The sequence below is a fragment of the Blennius ocellaris genome, assembly GCF_963422515.1.
Source record: "Blennius ocellaris genome assembly, chromosome: 3".
NCBI lineage: Eukaryota > Metazoa > Chordata > Actinopteri > Blenniiformes > Blenniidae > Blennius > Blennius ocellaris.
In genome coordinates, this window is record NC_137652.1 from 12,028,157 (window position 1) to 12,051,248 (window position 23,092).

The 23,092-nt window shown below is 43.9% G+C and overlaps 1 protein-coding gene across 1 annotated transcript in view; it reads right to left on the reverse strand.

Annotated features, from left to right (window-relative positions):
• Window positions 1–1,964: 1,964 nt before the first annotated feature.
• Window positions 1,965–23,092, reverse strand: part of LOC308149405 (uncharacterized protein) — a gene marked incomplete at its 3' end in the record, with an annotated part of 25,753 nt that continues 4,625 nt past the window's right edge. Inside the window, exons 2-9 of the mRNA XM_080521133.1 lie at window positions 13,947–14,041; window positions 13,391–13,472; window positions 12,118–12,481; window positions 10,678–10,752; window positions 6,762–7,903; window positions 3,913–4,742; window positions 3,534–3,797; window positions 1,965–2,218 (exon numbers count right to left, since the gene is read on the reverse strand). Of these exons, the coding sequence (XP_080377259.1) occupies window positions 1,965–2,218; window positions 3,534–3,797; window positions 3,913–4,742; window positions 6,762–7,903; window positions 10,678–10,752; window positions 12,118–12,481; window positions 13,391–13,472; window positions 13,947–14,041 (3,106 nt within the window). The remainder of the gene's footprint in view (window positions 2,219–3,533; window positions 3,798–3,912; window positions 4,743–6,761; window positions 7,904–10,677; window positions 10,753–12,117; window positions 12,482–13,390; window positions 13,473–13,946; window positions 14,042–23,092) is intronic.

Sequence of the window (23,092 nt, forward strand, 5' to 3'; positions counted from 1 at the left end):
AAAAAGTGTTTTCAACATGAACACGAAATGAAATTGTGGTTTGTGTCTTTTAAACTGCAAAACAGAACTTTACATCTGGTTTGTCTTTTTTTTTTGCCTCTAAGAGCGATGCTGTCTGACGAGTTGTGCAGAATACAATAAAACATCTGATCTAATAAATTATTGTCATATTTTGGCATTCCAGTGGACATTTGAGCGAGATGACTCTTATAATGTTTGTGTGGAGTGATTTAAGCTTTATGGCAGTACAACCTTTTGAAATGTCCACTATATTCTCATGTTCACATGCACCTGCAGTCAAAGTGTGACAGTGAAACAAATGACCACGGCACAATATATAGAGCTTTAGGTTTTTATAAGACTTATAAAAAAGAAAAACATAACACAGTAACCAAGGCATGTCATACACTGAGTTTTTTTCTTTGTTTCTCTGAAGAGTATTTACAAAACTGGCTTATGTACAGATAGCGATAACTCAAAAATAAAAGAAAGCTACATATTCCTCTAGCACAAACAAACCAGTTAGCATAATGATAATATATTTGTTATGTACAATGTAACTGGCAAGGCTAGAGCAAGGAAGGACATAACGGCCCTGCAAAAGGTTTAAATAGCTTCAAGTATCTGTCTCGAGGTTTCATCGGAGGTTTTGCTCGTCTGATGGACGCAGCTTCCTTGTGACAACCGGTTGAGCTGCAGACTGTAGTGTGGCTGGAAAAGAAGGGGGGCGCTCTAGCCGGTGGAGAAGACAACGCGCAGGTGATGTGAGCAAAAGTGGCGCCACGGAACAATGACTTCTCCGACCAGGACCCAGTAACTTTTAACACAAGTAGGGGAAGTCTCCTCTCCACAAGTAAAGTGATATCCAGCTTTTGGCCTGTTAGCACTTTTTTTTTTTCTTCTTTCTTTTTTTTTTTTTAACAGTTTTGAATGGAAAAAAAAATGTGCAACAGGCAAAAACAAACAAACAAACAAACAAACAAAAAAAATCAATGAACATGAACATACTATTTTTTTCAGGGGAATTCGAAGCTGTAAACATCAAATCTGTTTACAGGAACTCAGACGGGGAGACAACGGGCCTCGCAACGCTTCATACCTCTGGACATTTAACATCGTAGGGAATCAAAGATAGTCTTCAAAACATTCTGTCGCCTTTTTAATTAATTCACAACAATCTGCTAAAATGATCTTTGTTGTCACAACGCATTTAATCTGAACGATTTAAAAAAAAAAAAAAACAACAACAAAAAACAAAAACAAAAAAAACAACTCAATCATCATCTAGTACCTCACGCGTATTTTAAGGTCCAAATATCATGAAACCAAAGTCAGAATTGCACAGTCAGTCGTGTACAAAGAAGAAGGAGGAAAGGTCTTGCCGTTCTTCTCGGTTAGCAGTAGTTAGGCCTACTCTAATTATAAAGCTGCTATGAAGCAAAGTGTGGCCGAGGCGAGGGCCATTCGTCCTAGTGACCGAGTGCATCAAACACTAATGCTACTTCACAACGCCCAGATAACAACACTGTAGGGATGAGACGTCTCCCTTTGTTTACATTTCACTTTAGTGTGAGTCCGTTTTTTTTTTTTTTGGAGGGACGCCGGGTAAACGTACATGTGAAAGTCCCTGGCAGCATCTCTCTCTCTCTCTCTCGCGGAGTAGCCGTCAGAACCAGGGGCGCCGTGTCTTCTCTAGTGTCGTTTTTAAGACCTCCGAATAAAGCAGCAAAACGGGCGACTGGAATTTCCCTGTTCTCGTTTGGCGCCGCGCGAAACGCCGTCGGGCGTCGGATTAGAACGTCGGGAACTCGCCGCACTGCCAGCGCGGGGAGTCAAATGAAGGCGTGTCCTCTTAGAATTTAGTGCATTTTGTTTGCAGCCGGGTACCAATTAGGATTCTGCTCTGGTGAGCTGCACCGAGCTCCGCCAAACACACCCACCCCCGCCCCCCCCCCCCACGCCCCTCAGCAGACCGTGAGGGGCTGCGGGTCGCCGTCGCGCCGCTGGTTTTTCTTCAGCAGCTGGATGCGGTTGTGGCAGTAGAATTTGATGGCGCGCCAGTCGCGCTGGTTGCTGACCAGCAGGGGGCACTGCTGCAGGCAGCGCTCGCAGTCCGCCTTGGCCGGCACCCGCAGCTCGTTGATGTTCTGGGTCAGGTGCTCCTCCACCGCAGCGCGCTCCGCCTCGGACCACGGACGCTTCAGGACGCCGCGTTTTCCTACAAGGACGGAGGGAAGAAGAGTCACGCGTCCGCTTTGATGCTTTGTATTCCTGAAGACGGGTTAAGTGAGCGGAGGTTGCGTTCAATAATTGGCCAAATCTTCCATTTGATTGTAATCACTTTTCAAAAAGAGGTTAAGATGCAACAAAATGCAAAATGTAATGTAATTTATAATGTGATACACAAATACATAATATTCACATTAAAATGTCATGATCAGAGTTATCACCTTTGATGTTTCCTATATGAGATGAAACTACTAACGTCAAATTATAATTTTTTTTTCCCATGGAAGCATTTTGCGTCTGCAAACGTATGATTTTAATATAATTAATTATATACCATTACATAATTATTATTTTTTTCAAATCACATGATGGTAATATTTTGATAATTCAGACAATTCGGTTTTGTCCTAACTGAATCAAACAAGTCCGAAAAAAATATATAAAATCCAAGCATGAAAAAACCCAAAACGGATCTCGGTTTTTCAAGACGAGAAAACCCTGAAACTTTGCGAGGCTGTAAATTGACCAACAACAGAGTGAAATATGAACGTGTGGTGTGACTAAATCAAAAATAAATAAGAATTATTGACATTTTAATAGCTTGGGAGAATATCTCAGAATGAACTGCGCTCGTATCAGACAGCTTATTTTTCACAACTTCTGCTACTTGAACACTTTATTGCTTTTTTAATGGGACCTAAAGACCAAAGACAAAAAAATAAAAAGAAATATATGTAATAAATCTGACAATATGTCCTGGCTTTAGAGAGGTCGGTCAGTCACACATTGTAAATTCTTCTTTGACAAAGTCATTTGGCGCAGAACTCCAAGACGGTTTTGATGCTTGCTGAGGTTTCTTGGAAATAGAGACTATTATAAACTGAGCCCACATTCTAATGTTGAGAAAAGAAATCTGAAAAATATTTCTTTTGGCTGTTTTTGCCCCCCTCCACCAAAAAAAACCTCCGCATAAATTACAATTTCTATGAGAGGCGAGAGCTTAAACTGCAATCCAGTAATCCCTGTTTTCATTAAATAGTACAAGTGAACAAAACATTTCAGTGCAGTTTAAGATGTCTTTGTAAAGCTGCTGCTGTGTTCTACTATTAGAAAATGACACAATCCCAGCTGACACGAGCGTGACCAAACAGGAGGAAGTGGAAAAATCTCTGAACACTCTTCGTAGACAGACTGTCGTGTCATCGTCACACTGAGAGTCATGTGTCTTGACCGGAGTGAACTCCCTACAACTCAAAGTGGTTTCGCAAACACTCGTTCTTGACAATGGACACATCTGGACTGACCTGAGCCTCTCCTGCGGTGTTCAGGCAGACTGAGAGGTTGCTGGCTGGGCATCTGAATGTTTTTAAGCTTCTTGGGTCGTCCCACCCGCCCGTTGTTCTTGCCCTTCCTGACGTACAGCATGGTGGGCGTCGGCGTCGGGGTCGGCGTCGGCGTCGGGGGCCGAGCCGTGGCCGTGGCCGGCGCCGGCGGCTCGGGCTTCTCCTTCACGTGCTCCCCGTCGGAGTCTCCCTCCGAGAAGGAGTCCGCGGAGTTGCCCGACATCACTAGACGAAGGGATGGAGACAGAGCAGTGAGGAAGACGGGGACACAAGGTGACGCATGAGACCGCGGCCCGTTTCAACGCCACGGTCGTTCGACGCGGTCATTCGGTCGTCTCACCGTCCAGCTCCAGGCAGATGTGGTTCAGGCTCATTCCCCTGAAGAGCACCCCGTCCCTCTCGCCGCACAGCACCACCCGGCCCACCCGGCCCATCAGGCCGGGGTCCTGGCCGATGCCGGCGCAGTTCTGCGTCACGTGGTACTCCCTCTCGAGGAAGTGCTCCAACCTCTCCACGGCGCCGCCTCCCGCCTGCCCGGGCTCCTCCCCCTCCCCGAGCAGCAGGAGCTGGGTGAGGATGGCCACCTGGCGGCGGACCCTGGTCTGGGTGAGGGCGCGGGGGTTACGAGTGCCGCTGGAGCGGGCCAGGCTGCGCAGCAGGTCGGTGCCTCGCAGCGGCGTGGCGGGGGAGTGGTAGGGCCGCGCGAAGACGTACGGGTTGGTGGGGTCCACGCCGACGTCCTGCCGCGTCTGCAGGAGAAGCTCCAGGCAGGGCTCGCAGTGAGGGGGGAGGATGAGGGGCTGGACCCGTCCGCGCTTACCCTGGACTCCCACCCTGGCGAGGTGGGGAAGCACCAGGCGCTCAAAGGGGGAGAGGGAGGCCTCCAACGGCGTGAGGGCGGGCGGCGCGCCGGGAGGGACGGGGACCGGACACTGGGGGGTAACCCGGGAGCGATACTCGGCGATGGAGAGCTTGGAGACCTCACACTCCCGCCGCCGGTTGTACAGGATGAGGAGGGCCAGGCTGGAGTGGCACAGGAGGCGCCAGGCCTCTGCAGACTGCAGCTGCCGGGACAGGGACAGGAAGGCCGAGTGCTGCAGGCGGCGGAGGTAAAGCACCAGGGAGGACAGGGACGAGAGGAGGGGCAGCATGTGGTGACGCCCCGAACCGCTGCAGACACACACGGAAAAAAAACAAAAAAAGAAGAAAAAGAAACGGGGGGGGGAAAAAGGTGAAAATTGATTTGTGGACACTGGAAAGGTGTTTTAAACCGTTTGTGACGAGTAAACAATGTCGTTTTAATTTACAAATAAAATGTCTTCATTAAAAAAATCATGGTCTGCAGAACCTTTTGACCAAATATGAGCCTTTCAAACATCGTCTTATAATAAATATCAAACGTATATTTGGCCAACAAGATATTTGAAGGTTTACGGAGCGTCACATCTCAACTGGAAAAGTCAAACGACAGCATAAGCATCTACTAAGATAACTACAAATTCTAGACTTTGTTTTAATGCAAATTCCAGCAGTGCTCCCTGAAAATGTTCATATCTGGTGCTTGTGATTGATAAACGCTATGATAAACAACCTGATATTTCATTAAAAAAAAAAAACTGCAATCTGAATCCTCTGTCAGTGTTTAGTCTTGGAGATAATGTTGGCAGGATCCCCCCCCCCCCCCCCTCCCCCCCCACTGCCCAGGCTGACGCTTCGACTGGCACCAACGCTCGTGTTTTCACAAACTCTTCCTCACAGTATGGATTTGATGCTAATGCAGTGTGTCACCGCCAAAATGTGTTGTGCCACGTCTGTCAATTGTCCTGAAAAGGGCGACCCCCAGTGGAGAAACGGGGAATGGCAGTTACTTTTATTGGAACTGATGCAGCTTGTCTTTTGGACTTTGTTTTTTGTTTTTTGTTTTATCCTTGATTTAGGGGTCAAAGCATTCGCTTTCACCTGCTGACATATTTCTCAGAGACTCAAAGTCAAGAATATAATAGGCTGTGATTTTGAGATGTGTTTTTTTTTGTCTGAAAACACAATATTCACAATATTTAATAGAAGAAGAATCAAAATAGACACATAGATATTAAAGCGATTGCTACAGGTGATCTTATAGGCACTAAGATTAAAGAAAAGTTACATTTGTCATCATTAGACTCAAACTTTACAGGGTCTGTACAATGGCAGTTTTTTTTTTGGTAGTACAATATGACAGAACAGAAATAAATGGGATTTTTCATCTTTGTCCGTTTCACACACTGTTTCCTTCCTGATTTCTTTATATTCATTCAGTAAATTTTATGATAATAAATACCCTTTTATCTACATGGTGACAAAATGTCCCATAGTCTCCACTAAACTGAAAAAAAAAGTAATAATTATAGCGACAGTTGAGTCATTAAAGCAGGAGGAAGTGGAGGTAATGTGTTTGTGGATCTGTTCAGGAGACTTAACAGCGATCTCGTACAAATTAATTAATTTTCTGAAATGAGAAGTAGTTACTTCTGACAACGCGCTCCTAAACCATATGATACAGTGTTTAATAATGTGTGATTCGTGTTTCAAAGAGGAACAGCAATAATGTCAGTGAAAAATCAAATGCTGCGCACGCGGTTTTAACATTACAGAGGTATATTCAGCTTGACGCTCTCAATTTAGTCTTTGGCATATTATCAGCACACTTCAGACGTTTGCACTCACAACATCTTGATGAGGTCACTTCATGCTAGAACATATATATTTATACTTTCCCTTTAGAATGGAAGTGCTCGTGGTAAGTTTCTCCACACAAACTCTCCGCAGCAAAGGTTTTAGTTCAATGAAGATTTACGAAAAAAAATAAAGACGTTTAGCTAGTAAATGCACTTGAACATCTCTCTGGAACTCTGAAGCTTACCAAAAGATGCTGCTGAACGACATTAAAACACAATGGAGACGCTGCATCGCTGTGGTCAAACTCACTTTAAATACTATGCATGGTGTTATTGTATGCATGCAAATATTCACACTGTAAGGGTTCTTTCTATATATTGTAATTTGAGATTATACAGCTTTATAGGAGTGCTGCATCCACGGCTTACTGTGCACACACTTTCTGCAGTGATTGTTAACTGAAGCAGAATAATGAGCTCGGGGGAAAATGAAAACGGTTTGCTACATGACTGTAAAGCAAGAGAGTGTTACCTCAATAAATCCTTGTCTTTATCCTCTGGTCCACTGTCGTCATCCACCTCCATCACTCCATTCTCATCCTCCTCTTCCTCCTCGTCGTACTCGTCATCCTCCTCCTTTGGTAGCTCCATCTCTTTGGCTGGCTTGCTGCTGAAGGACTGAGGACACATCATCTCCACTTCCTTCACCTCCACGACCTCCACGTCTTCCTCGTCCTCCTCGTTCGCCGTCTGCTCCGCCGGTCTTTCTTTCTTGAGCTTCCTCGCCGCTCCCTTCTTGGACTGTGCCGCGGCCACCGGAGGCGGGCTTCTCTTTAGGACAGACACGGGCACGGCGTTCTGTGCCCGCGGTGGACTCAGCACCGGAGGAGTGCAGTTGCCGCCCGAGGACGCCGGGGAATGGTGGGCGGCCGTGAGACTGGGTGGGGACATGGACAGGTCCTGGACGCCGCTTTGCGACGGGTCTGAAATGCGGCTCGGCCCCGTGGCGTGAAACGGTTTCGACGGTTGCTGCGTCTGCGTGTGAACTGCAGCGGGGTTCGTGTTGGGCGCCTGCAGACGGGGCATCTGCGTGTAGCGCTCGACAAGGGCGGAGCACACGTCGGGCTGGTGGGCATGGTGCTTGTCTAAGTGGCGGCCCAGAGAGCGGAAGTGACGTCCACAGTACTCACAGGTTTGGCGCATTGAATCTATGGACACTCCCCCCTTGGGGGCGTTTGGAGGGGCGCTTGCTGGGGCGTTCGCCGTGGCGCTGCAGCCGAGCGGAGCTGGAGGTTTGAACGCAGACTTGACCGAGGAGGAGGAGGAGGAGGAGGAGGAGGAGGCCGCCGAGCAGGGGGCGGAGGATTGCGGCGGAGGATGGGATGAAGGAAGGGGACGGTTGTGGTGAGGGACATTGGTGGGGGAGACGGCCGGCGTACGCCCAGGCGGCGTTCGATGGGGGGGCTTTTTCTTCGAGGGGGTTCCGCGGCGCTTCTTCCGGCGGCGTGGCGTGCGCCCGCGGGGGCTGGCGTTGTCCTCGTCCCCAGCATCCGAGTCACTGGCATCGGAGTGGGAGATGGGGGAGGAGGAGGGTGAGAGGGACCAGGAAGGGGTGACGAAGTCCTGCTGCTGCCGCTGAGGCTGCTGGGCCGTCAGGGAGACGGGCTCCTCCTCCTGGAAATGAAAAGTGCAGCGTTACCTTGGAGAAGGTGACTCACAAACTAAATTACAAGAACGACCACGATCCTTCTCAGCCTCAACGCCACTTTCAGATTTTGTGAGCTCGAATACAATCATCGATGAATTATTGGGATTCTTTGTGTTGCATTTACTATTTTACACTTTTTTACTCTTTTTTCACTCTTGTTTTACTGTTTGTTTGGGTTTTTTTAATTCACATTTCTTTATTTGTTTTTATCCTCAATTTTCTGTTATTTTCGGCCTTTGTTGCTGTTCATGATTGTTAAAACTTTCAACTGCCTTCCTGCTGAAATATGAAATACAAATAAAGTTGTTTTGGTATTTGAAGCGAAGCGGTGACTTGTTCTGCTAAAGAACCACAAATTGCAGAGTGTCCGAATGTTGTGATATTTGCCTTGCCTTACTAAAGTCGGTCTTTTCGATATACAGATAGGTTTGAGTTGGAATAACTTCAAAAAACTATTTAGCCATACCCCAAAAACGTTAAGGTTTATCAAAATTGGGATTTCGTGTAATTTATATTCACAAAGTTGACTATAAATAGGATCTTGAAAGAAAATTATTCGTTAAGTTAAAACAGAAATTCATGTATTCAACCATCAACAGACAAACCAAAAACGAGTCCAAAGAAAATGCAGAAGGACGTATTTCACCCTAATATGTTATTCCCACCTGAGGTCATCCAAAAAACTTTAAGTTTTTAAAATGTTTAAAAAAAGTTAAGTTTATAAAATGTGCTCTTCATGAAGACTGGCAATGCTTCCTCTGTTGTGCCCTCTTGTGGCAGATAAGTAAAACTGATCACTTTTTTTTTTTAAACAAAGAGCACATTTCTGTATTCTCTGCTTCCTTCCTCTGGATCTCCTATAAGTCTGGGCCAAACATTTTTTTTTTTTTTTCCCTTGTCAAAACCCAAATATGTGCCATTGTTGTTGTCTGTATAAATCCTCCCCTCCTTTCCTTCCATTACTTTGTTCTTCAATATAAAGTGGTGTATCACAATCCATTAAATTTAAAATAAGCAAGAATGATATGACCTTAAGGTGTGATTGAGGGAGGTTAAAAAAAAAAAAAAAATGTATCCACCAGATGCCCTCACATAATTTTAGTGCACAACTGCGACACGACTGAACCGCCGGGATCGACCAACATGCATCTGCTCCGCGGAGCCGTCGCCCCGCGCGTGTCACTTACGCGCTACAATAAAGTTCATATCAGTGAAGTTTTAATGTCGCTGCTGACATTAAAACTTTACAATTAAGAGAATGTTTGACTTTTGTCAACGTAATTAGATCAACAGCCGGGAGAGTTATTAAATTTGAGAGCAATAAAAAGGTGAGCGCCGCTGGCGGGAGAGTGAGGGACGTATTGATTGAGATGGAGATAAGTAATTGCAGAGATGTTTCCCAACTGGACCATTAAGTGTGGAGAGATTACAAACAGCTCAGTGATACCAAGCACGAGTACTTATGGTTACTTGTTACTGTTTTTTTTTGCATCAAGGATGTTAAAGGCCAATTACGACTTCACAATGATGATGATATCAAAACAAACGTGAGTGTGGCCCACGCACGTCCAGACCGGCGACATCCTGCAGGCACCAGACAGTTAGTCCGTTTCATTTTATGTAGATTGACCAAAGATACACGTGGCACAAAAAGAAGTATCAGTGGCACACAGTGAAGATTTCACCAGATGTTGTGATGGGCGGCGGACCTTTCCGGGGTTTTACCCGCCTTCCGCCCCACGTAGGCTGGGATAAGCTCGCGCTTATGTACACAACATTGATGTATAGATGGGTTCTTAAATGTCTGAATCGATGTGAAATAGATTTTTCTTCATGCTTGTAAAGATTAAACAAAGCACTTTAAATTTGATTAGATGTGTTTTAGATTTGAACTTGTGTCTCAGGTCAGGTTGGAGCTGCTCTTGATGTTATGTTGATACTCGTTTGTTTTTTTGTTTGTTTGTTTTTTTTATAATGGATGCAGATTAAATGTATGTCTTCAAGTGCATCAGACATTTGATACCACGTCACACAAAATGAAAAGTTCGTGTGAAAATTTAGTAATAACAGAAGAATTTCTTTGGCAATGACACATTTGATAAATATGTTTCACATGAAACCATTTGGGGGTTTTTTGACTACACATTTGAGAATTAATAAATGACTTCATCATCATATATTAGATTATCTAACTAAATTAACAGATGATGAAGTTTATTTAATACACGCATGTGGTAAAGTTTAACCACGGTTGGCCACCGCTGGCATAGACGATGGATGAATGGATGGAGAGACCTATACGTTTTAGTTTGTTTTTTTTAAAGGTTTTTATACATGTTTCACATTCCAGTTAATAACAGTTGATGCTGATAATCTGCTGATGAGCCCTCATACCCACGAGGCTCAAACATGCTTGGGTACGGGGGTCGCCGCTGTCCTATAAAGGCCAGAATCTGGTCAGACATTCAAAATAAAAGCAGTGGAATAAAAAATCCTTGCTGTAGCTGCCGAATCCTTCAGTTTTAACTAAAGCAATCATTTATTTCTAATACTGTTTCATTTGAGGGTTTCATTTGAAGAGCTTTATAAGGAAACCAAGTTTCCGTTGACAGACGCTTGTTCATGAGCTTGTTTGACTCTTGATTGCCTTTCTGTGAGGAAATTATGTGTCTTATCATTTCAACTGTGTCCGTTCAGGAAATGTTAGTCGGTAAACAAAAAGTTGGCAAACGTCTTTTACCTTCTTGATATTGTTGTTGTTCTCCGTGTCGGAGTTACACTCGTGTTGTGCCGGAGACACAGTGCCTCGGAAACCCTGTGGGACACAGAGCAATCACAATAAAACAGCCGACACACTGCTCATTAACGGTTGCCATCACAATCAGCCTCAGCTTTCACTCAATGAGAGCAGGAGGACAACCCCCTCCGCCGTCAGTTGTGAGAACGGGGGTTGATTAGGGCTCCAAATCTCCCACTAACAAGCCAAACAAACGGCGACAGAAGAAACGTCCTCTTGAGCACTGTCAGCCTTCATCATCACTTAGGATGAGATCATCAGTCGGCGTGGAATGTAAGGTGAAGAGCCGGTAAATCTATTAAATAACCCGAGTCTTTACTTGAGCTCCAGTCCTCGCCACGACGGGCCTTGATTTCTCTCCAAACTTTGATGGTAACATCTGAAAATGATCAGTAACATTGTCTTCAATGGATTCTGTTATCATCGCGGTGTTGAGTCAATTGAGCCAATCTAATGAGATTCGTTAGAAGAACAGATGTCACGCAATAACCATTGTTGCTGTTGCTAAAGCACTATAGGTAGAATGGTAGCTGGAGCTCAGCCATCACCATGGTAACCCCATGCCTTGCTTAGCGTGTGCATGTGGCGTGCGTGTGTGCGTGCATGTGTGTGTGTGTTCACTTTATCTGTGGTGTGAACACACAAGTTAGTGTGTGAAGCTGATCAGCAGCGTGTGAATACACATATGGATGTCTATCTGAAACCATCAGATATTCTGTGTGCGTGTGTGTGTGTGTGTGTGTGTGTGTGTGTGTGTGTGTGTGTGTGTGTGTGTGTGTGTGTGTGTGTGTGTGTGTGTGTGTGTGTGTGTGTGTGTGTGTGTGTGTGTGTGTGTGTGTGTGTGTGTGTGTGTGTGTGTGTGTGTGTGTGTGTGTGTTTCTGCAGTTGTGAGGACTAAGTAACAGCCCTGGACAGACGGGTGAAGAAAGCCGAAGAGTGAGATCACGTCTGCTTTCAGCGGCTGAAGCAGTTGGTCTCACTCTCTGCCTGTTCAGGGCTGTTTTTTTTTGTTGCAAATATTTCATTTAAATACTGAAGGGAAATTGCACCAAACGACTCATTTTAAAGTCGTACCCAAATTTTTACGTTTCACATGTGGTGTCCACGTTTTCACGGCTGAAACTGAAACTATTCTTCTGCACAAAAATCTGTCCGACTTGCACTCAAAACATCAGCACATTATTAGATTGTCTATATTTGGCGTAATATCAGCAAGGACAAAGAAGTACACTGAGCATAACTGGTTTAAAAGTGCAAAATTGATTTTTTTTTTTTTTTTGTGAGGTTATAGAGGGGGCAAGTATTGTCCTTAAAGAAACTGAAAATTGTAAAAAAAAAAAAAAAAAAAAAAAAAAGTGCCTGCGTCTGTCTAACGGCACTCACCAGGTTTTCTCCCCACTCCGTCAGGCTGTAGTCCACAGTGATCTCCTCGCCCTTGGTGATGTCTCTGATGGCGATCACCACCAGGCGTACCTGGCTGCCACAGTGGACCTCTCGGATGCGGCAGTTCGGGGAGGGCGGGAAGGAGCTGGCCGTGGCAGCCGGGGCGGAGGCTGTGGGGGCAGACGGCGCTGTGGACGCCGGAGTCAGGGCCCGGGCCTGAGGGGACGCCGTGGTGGCCAGGGCGGGAGCGGGGAGCGGTGTCGAGGTTGGAGCTGAGGAGGAAGCTGGAGCTGGTGTCGAGGCTGAGCCGGGGCTGGTCTTGGATCCATTCGTGACTTTGTCAGGAGCCTTCTCCGGCGTGCTACTGCAACGTGAAGGACAGGATTAGTTCACTCAGAAATCTAGGGTTAAAATGTACAATCATGCGCCTCTAGTTTTTGCTGTTTGATTTGGGAGTTCTGGGAACATCAGCTCTCATTGTCTTCAGGGCTGAATCAATCAGCGCACAAACACAATCTATAAAGCCCTTTTAAAATGTACTTCTTCATCATTATGAACAATAATATCATGTTATCAGTATTGTTGCAGGAATATTATATTGTGCTCTAAATTAACCGCATACTATTGATGGGTTCAAACTACCTAATTGTAGGATTTACTTTTGCCTGAGGAAATTTGTAAAGCACATTTTGTATGACCTTTCGCCATTTATAGAGATTTCAAATACATTGATGGCAGCAATCACACAGCTGCAGCTCCAGTAAGCTACATCCTAATGTGTTTCGAATATGAATATGTATATTAAGTGTGTGTTCACATCTGTGTCACATATTGCTAAAACGGGGATATTTGACTGAGGCGAATGGAGAGTAGAGACAACATTTTGGTAATTGTGCTGTGAGGTCAGTTTTTTTTTTTCTTCTTTTTCTTTTTACATTTGGGATCCAATGCAGTGAAACGAGTAAAAAGCAAACAGCAAGAATTCACACATACGCATACACATACACACCTCGGGGCATCAATTCTCACATGGAGCCATGCTAATTTTCTATTCATCTCGCCAGTCAAATGCATTTTTCTGACGTCTCAGCCTGATTATGATGACGATAGAAAAGAAAACCCGCGGGGTTGGAGAATCCCCACAACTGACCTAAGCTGTCCTTGAGTGCTGAGGAAAGATCTGCGACATTTTTGCATTTTCTTTTCTAAAAACCAGAGTGAAACAAGACACCGCGGCCACATAATTAATAGGCCCACTCTAATTCGCACTCACTCGGCGTGAGGAGCCGACTCCGTGTGGTAGAAAGGCCCGTCCAGCGCCGGCCGCTTATTTTCTCCTGCTTCCTTCCGATCACCTGAGAGCACAGCAACAGAATAAAAGGATTACAAACGAGGACGCAAGGACACACGCAGGCATGCACACACACACACACACACACACACACACACACACACACACACACACACACACACACACACACACACACACACACACACACACTCAAAGGTCATCACCCCATCTCCTGGAGCACATACACAGGTGCACAGCAACACGAACGAATGCAAACACACACACACACACACACACACACACACACACACACACACACACACACACACAGGCACAGGCACATGCGCAAAAGTAGGTCACGCTCACTTACACACGCTCCACCCCCACCCCCACCCCCACACACACACACACACACACACACACACACACACACACACACACACACACACACACACACACACACACACACACACACACACACACACACAGCTGATTGCTGTAGCAGTATGAGAGACACATATAACACAAGCACACACACCTGGGTTGAAGCTGTGCTCGGGCACGCTCTCCTCCTCTGTGTGTGTAACAAAGACTTTCACGGGTGTCCCTTTTCTTTTCCTTCCACAACCGCGCCTGCAGGAAGATACACACAAAAATACACACAATTATCATTTAATCAATCGACCTACTGGCCAAACTTCACATCAATCAGGTCAGAGAGTGATCGATATGCTGATGGGCACCTAATGGATCGACGCAAATTGTGTTCAGCCCTCCCATACAGGCAAATGTAATACCAGCAAAAAGCCCACAGTAAGTAAATCAAATTATTTAAACTCATTTTCAGTGAGCATGACAGAAATGTGTGGGGTTGTAAGCTTTCCACAATCTGCATGGACCAACTTTGAGGAAATCAGTTATGTCCAAGTCCAACAAAAGTCCTGGCAAGAACGCTCTTAAGCATAGTGACTTTGAAACGCTGCCATCTTTCCTCGCCACACAGCAGGTTAAAAAAAATAAATATCACTCAGTGCAAATGTACATCTGAACGTTCATAAAAGGCCTGAAAGGTTCAGGTTCACTGATTACAAACACCACAATAATAAATTATACACCCCCCAACCCCCCCCCCCCTTTTTTTTTTTTACAAGTTTACTGAGCTGCCAAAAACTCAAATATAAACAAGTCACTCTCAGCAGCTTCAAAGTCACCAAATTTCTCCTGTAGATTTTTATCCTGCCACCATAAACCAAATTTGGAAACGTGAACTCATAACAACTGCAAGTAAAAGCAATCTGAACTGACATTTTTTTTTTTTTTTAAATATCTCAGCGAAAACACTTTTTTGTTTCAGAAAATGTTGTCCGTTTACACAGAAACGTGTGGGGGCCGCGAGTGGGAGCTGTTGGTTTGTTTTTGTAATGAAACCATACAGAGAGAGGACAATACAATAACTAAAAACAGTGGGTATGCAGACATTTGATGAACGATAAAACTGGCAAGTCCCCTGAGAATCACCGACATGGAGTCTCGCCACTCTGGAGGCTGCCATTGTTGTTATTGTGAATCCGCCCAAGAGGAACTATTCACTATGGCCGTAGTGCGCATGTGTGGTAGCAGCGTTTTCAAAAAGTCACGTCCCCAAACCCCCTGGTTTCCATGGAGACCGTCGAGAGTGTTTTTGATAGGCTCCACTTTGGGAATTGTTTTCAAAAAGGTTGCGATTCCGGCACTCAAAACGCCTAACCAAACAAAACTTTGCATTTTCTCCAACCAGGTACACCAGTTTCCCCCCACAGTCCAAAAACATGCATTTGGCCAATTGTTGGTTCTTTTTTATTTTCTACTCAAAAATTGCTCTGGAGTCCAAACTGCATCACGGCTCCTATTATACACTGCACTGTTGTCACTTTCAATCCCTTGCTTCTCTTCCATAAAACAGTCCAACATTATTATTTTTTTCTATCAAAATATATGAGAATCAGTTGAAATAAACAAATAGGACAAACACAAATTAAGAACTTAAATCCAGCACAAACACATGCAATAATGTGATCACTAATCTAAGACACTGTTGATAAAAACACTGTTAAAGTACTCCTTATCGTTTATTCCCCAAAGGCAACAACAACAAAACAAAACAAACAAAAAAAGCTTCAAACCCCAAAAAAAGCTTTAGACTTTATGCACACGGGTTTATTTTGTATTTCAGTTTTTATCACCTTAAAAAAGATTAAAGAAGCAAATAATCTTACCTTCTTGAGACTGTAATAGAGTGCTGGCTTCAAATGATTTATCATAATGACACCCACACCTCATTGGGTTGCTTTCATCATTTCTTGAGTAGTTGGATTGTTTTTTATAAATTCAATTATCTTAAAGACACATATATTAGACATGGGGCTTACTAAGCCGTTGCCCCAGGGTAATGCTGGCCAATGAAGGGTTAAATAAAATATTATAAAATGAATTACTAGATTGTCAACCTTGTATCAGGCAAGTCATCATCACTTTAGAATCTATTTTTAAACATTTACCCAATAAGGCCTCAGTGTAACGTTTGTAAATAATACATTGCAATGTAGAACAGTAGTAATAAATTAGGTAGGGCCTTTTTTTTTTGTGGAGGTCTAAAGCCATTTACAGAATTGCTAAACTAAAAAAAAAAAAAAGGTGAACTCAGTGTGATCTTTGTCCTTTTTATAAACTTGGATATACAGTATTGATGACACTTTATACTTACTGTAAAGTCTTCAGGCAAGGAAGTATTAATCAACAGCACAAAATATACTATATTTTTAACAAGCAACTCTTCAAATATTTTGAAACCCATTGATTCTTTTTAAAGATTTACTTTGTGTCGTGAACATTCATCTTGATTGCTCAGCCTTCTTTTTCAATTGTGGCCTATTGATGGATACAGTGTGCATTTCCACCACCTGTGGCTCAATGGAACAGCGTCAGGGTTTCCATCAGACAAGCTGTTAACTATGGCAGACATCTTTTATTATTTCTGTCTCCATGGGCTAACTGTGCGTGCAGCATGCTGCAGTTGTTTCTGCTCTATGTCTCCTCTTTTATGTTTCTTCAGTTGCTTTTTCACTTAACTTTGTCCAACTTGCTCAGATTAGTGCGGATGACTTTTAGAAACTGAGCCATCTGTGGAGACGGGGACTGGGAGAAATCTGTGGGTTTGTCTTTATGCAAGATTCTCACAGGCACGACTGCAGGACACTATTACCATCGGAGGCTTTTTAGAGGGGGTGGACTTGTCCTAATCCTGACATGCCACATGTTAAACTGGGGCTACACTCACAATCTAACTTTTATTAGCTGCCACCTGCTAAAGGGGCAGGATTTCCGGCTTAAGAGTCCGAGCCAATCAACGAGCCTTGTTTCTTCTTCGTCGAGCTTCATTTCCTCTCCGGTCAGTGTTTGTTTGGGGCAATAGCGACCCCAAACGTGCAGCTGTTGTCATTGTGTGGCCACGTCCAGGCGGTTTGGTCCGCTCTCAACAGTGTGGTGTGAAAGCAAACCCCAACCAAATGACAGGGGGAACATTTTTGGTCCTCGGACTGTCCGGGTGTGAAAGTACCCTGAAGCTCCGTTTACATGACAACGTTACAAGTGACAACACATTGACCGTTTAAAAAAAAAAAAAAAGTGTTGCGTTTACACTACAGCAGCGGAGACGCTGACAAACCACACAGACGTGTGTGCATAGAACAATACGCTATAAAAAAACCTCGAGACTAACCGACATCCGTTTTGGGCTGATGACGAATTGGATGCCATCAGGGGCCAAGTCTAAACTATAAACTGCCAATACGGAGTATAAAACTAGAGTACGGACTTCGAGTCATGCCTCTACGGGGGCCGCCAGGTTTGCTCGTCGTGCATGAGCAAAGGAGCTATTTACCAGGCGGGGGAGATGCACATGCGCAGTTAATAGAGCTCCACAGCGGTGTCTGTGGTGGTGAATCATGGCCGTGAAAGAAAAGTTCTGCCTTGGGATCCGGTATAAAGAAGTCCCATTTGTCATGTAAACAGGGCCGAAGACACACCTGGCTGTGAGACACTGGTTGAAATCCTGAGTGATTCCAATGGTGCGATTGTGTGTCACCTTGCATCAAAAATGGATGCATCAAAAATAAAAAATAAAAAAATAAGGCTCTGTTTCCATGACAACGAAAACAAGTGTAATTGCAAAACTTTGTTTGCATTTGAGGGGTCAACTTACATGACACCAGCAATTAGATCCACTGCAACCATGACTTTTTCATAGTCCCAAAGTGGAACTTTTCTTTCCCGCTCGTGACAAGAGGCAGCCAGAGTATGTAGAGCGCACCACCGCTGTGGTAAATAGTTCTTCCGCTCATGCACAAATAACAAACATAGCGACCACCATAGTGGCATGACTCGTGGCCTGTATTCTAGTTTTATAATTGAGACCCCAAGTTGTCATCTGTCAATATGAATGTTGGGCACGGACTCGTATTTTCTAGTTTTCTAATTTGTATTTGTAGTTGTATAGCTGAGATTTACCCCAAATAATATCTAATTTGTCATCTGTCCATACGACTGTTGGGTACTCTCTATTTTGTCAATGTTTTTAGTGTATGGTGGTTTCATTTCAAAAATAAGCAATTGCGCCCTCACATGGCCCGGTATAGAAACTACAACGTTATCACTGTGTCTGCCGCTGTTGTGTAAATACAACACGCTTCTTTAAATGACAAGGTGTTGTTACTTGGAATGTTGTTGTGCAAACGGAGGTCACTAAGGTCAGAAATTCAAAAGGGTACCATCAAATCAAAGGCCCTCTAATAAAAGACAACGTTAAGATATTGAGACCAGATTTCTATACTCTGTTTGAAATTGCGAGCACTACAAACAAACGTTAAATAGACTTCACTTCTGTAACATTTCACTGCTCAATATGCCTTAGAATCGTGATCTGTTAAATTTGCCTATACGGGACACAGTCATTCACTCTCACACACACACAAGCATAACAGCTGCCATGCAAAGTCCTCAAACACAATTATGAGCAATTTGGGGTCCAGTGTTATACCCAAGGATATTTTGACACATGGACGGGTGGAGATGAGGGATTGAACTGCTGACTTCGAGACGAGAAGACGACCAGTTCAACCAACTGAGCCATAGCTGCCTAATACAGCGGATCTTCAACCCTTAAATTGGTTATTGGCCAGTCCATATGAACTACAATGCTTTAAAGTTGGAAAAATGCGCACAAAAAAATGTCAAAACACATTTTCTCAGCTCACACTTTCACCTGGGTGTGAAAACACATTTTAATGCATTTGAAGAGGCACACAAGCGACAGCCTCAACGCTCAAACAGATCAACACTCTGCCACTGTAAAGCGATACTGGATTAAAATGAGTATAGTCATTGTTCAATCCTATGATCTACTTGGTGTTTGTACTTGAGCTGTGTGACCCCGGAATCACCATTAAGGAGTGTGTTGTTACCCCAGAGAGCTCGAATGCAGCCACCTGTGTGAGTCCAGAGCAGCCAAGAGAGATTATCTTCTTCAGACTAAATCCACGCCAAAACAGCCATGCTCGGCTGAGCCAAACTGATCCTGGCTCGGCCGAGTCGGGACTGGTTTGTTGTGAAAAATCTCAATATTGTTTTCCGTCAGTCTATTTTTTACTCACACATGACATTGCAGGCTCTTAAAACTAGGCCATAGGAAGATCGTGCTTTGGATTTTCAAGTGTTCATTAGCGTGTGTGTGTGTGTGTGTGTGTGTGTGTGTGTGTGTGTTCCAGAGAGGAGACAAGATGGAGGGTGTGTGTTGCAGAGAAGCGAGTGCACAAAATGAGTGTTTGTATGTGTTTAAGAGAGAGGGAGAGAGAGAGAGAGAGAGAGAGAGAGAGAGAGAGGAAAACAGAGGGGAGGGTGAGTGACAGTGTGTGTGTGTGTGTGTGTGTGTGTGTGTGTGTGTGTGTGTGTGTGTGTGTGTGTGTGTGTGTGTGTGTGTGTGTGTGTGTGTGTGTGTGTGTGTGTGTGTGTCTGCACATTTGCTTGCGTGGAAGCTTTTGAAGCAGAAGGGGGAGGGTGTGTGTGTGTGTGTGTGTGTGTGTGTGTGTGTGTGTGTGTGTGTGTGTGTGTGTGTGTGTGTGTGTATCTTGGAAAATTAAAATGAAATCTTGGTACCGCATATGCTGCATGCATGTGTGTTTTCTGTGTTCATCTATTTGTTCTGGAACAACCTAGTTTATGTTTGTGTGTGTGTGTGTAGTGTGTGTGTGTGTGTGTGTGTGTGTGTGTGTGTGTGTGTGTGTGTGTGTGTGTGTGTGTGTGTGTGTGTGTGTGTGTGTGTGTGTGTGTGTGTGTGTGTGTGTGTGTGTGTGTGTGGTGTTAGCGTGCAGACAGCAAAGTAAAGAGAAAAAAAAAAGAGTCAGGACAAACAAAGTGAAACAGCAGAAAACAGAGGAGGACATACAAAAAAAAGAAAGACAAAAGACTGAATTTAGAGGAAAAGACACCTATTCAGCTGGTATATCAAACAGGCCTACTGTCTTTCTATTGATCCACTCCACTCCATCTGGACTCGTGATACCGTGCGCGCATGTCTGTGTTTACCAGAGTGCACAAAAAAGTGTGTGTGGCTGCATTTGTCCTCACATGTGTACCGAGTTCTATTTTTTTCCTCCGCAGCAAAGCTTTACCAACCGCCCCAACCTTGGCTTCAAAAATCTCAAATAATTCAAACAATATACTGTAATTCCCAAGAAATTCTTTCAAGCATGTTTAACAACAACTTCCCTGCAATAAATGAGGCTTTTCATATCCACAACTGTGCACTCCATTCTGGTTTTTAACTTATTGCAAGGCTATAAAAGTCACAAGTGCATGTAATGGGCCAACCATTCGGTTAATACATTGATAAGATCCTCTGTGGCAATCCACATCCCTCAACACAACAACACACACTCCTCATGTCACAACACACTGCTGCTCCTCATGAGGATGTGACATATGACTGTGGCATAAACAGCTGTTTTATGGGTATGATACACACGATGAGCCGGGCAAAGACTAAATGTTTCAATGGGAACAAACTAAGATTGTAGTCAATTTTGATAAGTAATATTGCTGGTAACGTGTCAAGAGCCTATTGGAAAAAGAACATATATTTGATGAATGAATTTATACATTGAAACACATAACTCGTGAATTCGCATGCTTATATTTGAATATTTTATAATTCATCCATTCCTTTTCTATTCTGGAGACAATCCCTTACTACGGGCGAAAGACGGGGACAGCCCAAATGGGTCGCCAGTCCTTTACATGGCAAACACAAAGGGGCATGCAAATACAGAACGTCACACCTACGGGCAATTTGGAAACACCAATTAACCATAAGTACATTTTTTTATAGACTGTGGAAAACAACAGGAGAAAAAAAATACACCCAGGGAGAACATGCCAACTCCACACAGCAAAGTCCTCAAGCTCAGATTCCAGTCCGAGATAACTCCACCCCGAACAGTTCCAGTGCAGGAAAAACATAAAACGATCAGACATTCACACAGATGATCATTTCAGGAACACCATTTAACTTCACATGTATGTTGTTTTGATGCAGAAAACGCAGGCAAACCCCACACATAAAAGCCTGGACAGTAAACGAACTTGTGACTTTCTAAAGGCCAGTTTATCTCAAATAAATATTCCTTATACACCTGAACTAAATCTCCATTTGTTTGGACACAGTTGGTTGTTTAAGTTGAACAAATCCCATTTAAATGTAAACAACGCCGCTTCAATCACTGCCCAAGTGTTGTTGCAAGATAATAATAAATGTCTTTGGGATCTACGAACCTTGTTTTTGATTTTTCAAGCCAAAAAAAAAAAAAGATTGATAACAGAAAACTTGTACGACTTTTTTTTTTCTCTTTACTTCTTTATTAAGTGTTCAAACAACTCATCTGAAACTTCATTGTCCTGATGCTCAGGCGAGGTAATGTCGTAGATATGCTCGTATCCACAACCCACATTCACAGTTTGTCCTTGAAGGGATTGTTGTTTCTGTTGTTTTCTGAGTTACATTGTCGTCTTCATTTCTTTTGCTGGTCGCACACATATTAGGGATGGACCGATCCAGGTTTTTTCACTTCCGATCCGATCCTGATCCCCGAATTTGAATATCTGCCGATACCGATATTTTTCCGATACCAGAGCTGTGCTTGCGTTAATATTATTATCATTATTGTTGATTTTATATGAGGCTGTAATAAACTCCTCTCTACAGTAAAGTATGAAATGTATAAATGTACACATATATTCTCTCAAAAGACAACTTCAGGTTAGTTATAAGGTCAGAAAAGGAAGCAATACAAACTATTTTTGTCCACTTTGGACAATGTGGGGGATCTGCATGACGTCATCTTATCACAAGAAACTACTTCTAAAATCTCAGAATCATTTTATTAATCCCTGGTGAAATCCTTTAGCAACGCAGCTCTCACACAACACAAATGATTGGGACTATTTTCAGGGAGATTAGCATGGAGTAGGAAGCAGCTTCAAGGAGGTGTGAACCGCCTGCTACCGCGGAAGGAGCGAGCTGGCGTTTTAAAACGGTGGCGTCTCGCTGCAGAGCGTCCGCCTCGCTGTACAGCGGCTTTATAAACACTCACGTCGATACTTTGTGGCGTTTTGAGCCTAAAATACATCCAAACGGCGACATGTCATGAAAAGTCAGGGAGCACAGCGCTACTTCCCTAGCATGCTAAGCTGGCTGCAAACCGCGGAATGGATTTCCTGACTCATTACTCCGCGTCTCGTTGAGACCCGCCTCCCTTCAGGAAATCCAGTCCACATTTTGCAGCCAGCGAGCAGCGCAGTGGCCAGGGAAACACATGTGGACTCATTTCAGCAGAAGCGCAGACGAGGTTTCATGGATCGGAAATCTCCGCAGGTTGGATCGGAAATTTGACGCCATTTGATGACGATTTTGAGGCCACGCATACTCGGCGCACACGAAAGTTTCGCTTTGCCTTAACAGCAGAGAACATAAGCCCCGGGGGCCAAAACCGACCCCAAAAGACTCCAATTTGGTCCCACCAAGCAAGGTGCTTATAAATGATTTATACAAGTTTTTGTTTTGTAATGTCATTGTATTTTGCACCAAAATGTTTCATTAAAATTGACTTTATGTTGAAATTGTGGTCATTTTCAGTTTGATCTTAAAAACAAAAGTTGACAATTTCATTACATACCCTGTAACCACAACAAAGAAAATCTTTGAAGTGTAATGTTAAAGGTTATTATAGCAATCTTTTACAACAGTTCATAGCTGAATAAATGAATTGAATAGAATTGAACACTGCCCCACCAGGTCATCAAGTATTACACTGTACACGACATATCTGTGACAGTCAGGGGCAATGCTTCCCAACAGGCAACTTTCTTCATTATCAAAAATAAAATGTTTATACTTCTGGTTTTGGGTCTTCCTCATGTCTGTGTGTGTATTTAGTGTTGGTTCAATAAATTTCGGTAAACTTTCGAGCCAACCCAATCTGTCTCACCTCCACTTCTTTACTGAGCTGACCCTTCAATATCTGCCTCCATTCCCATCTCGTTCTGTCTCACCCTCTCGATCGATTCTCTCATTCTTCTCTCCTATCTGCTCTCAAA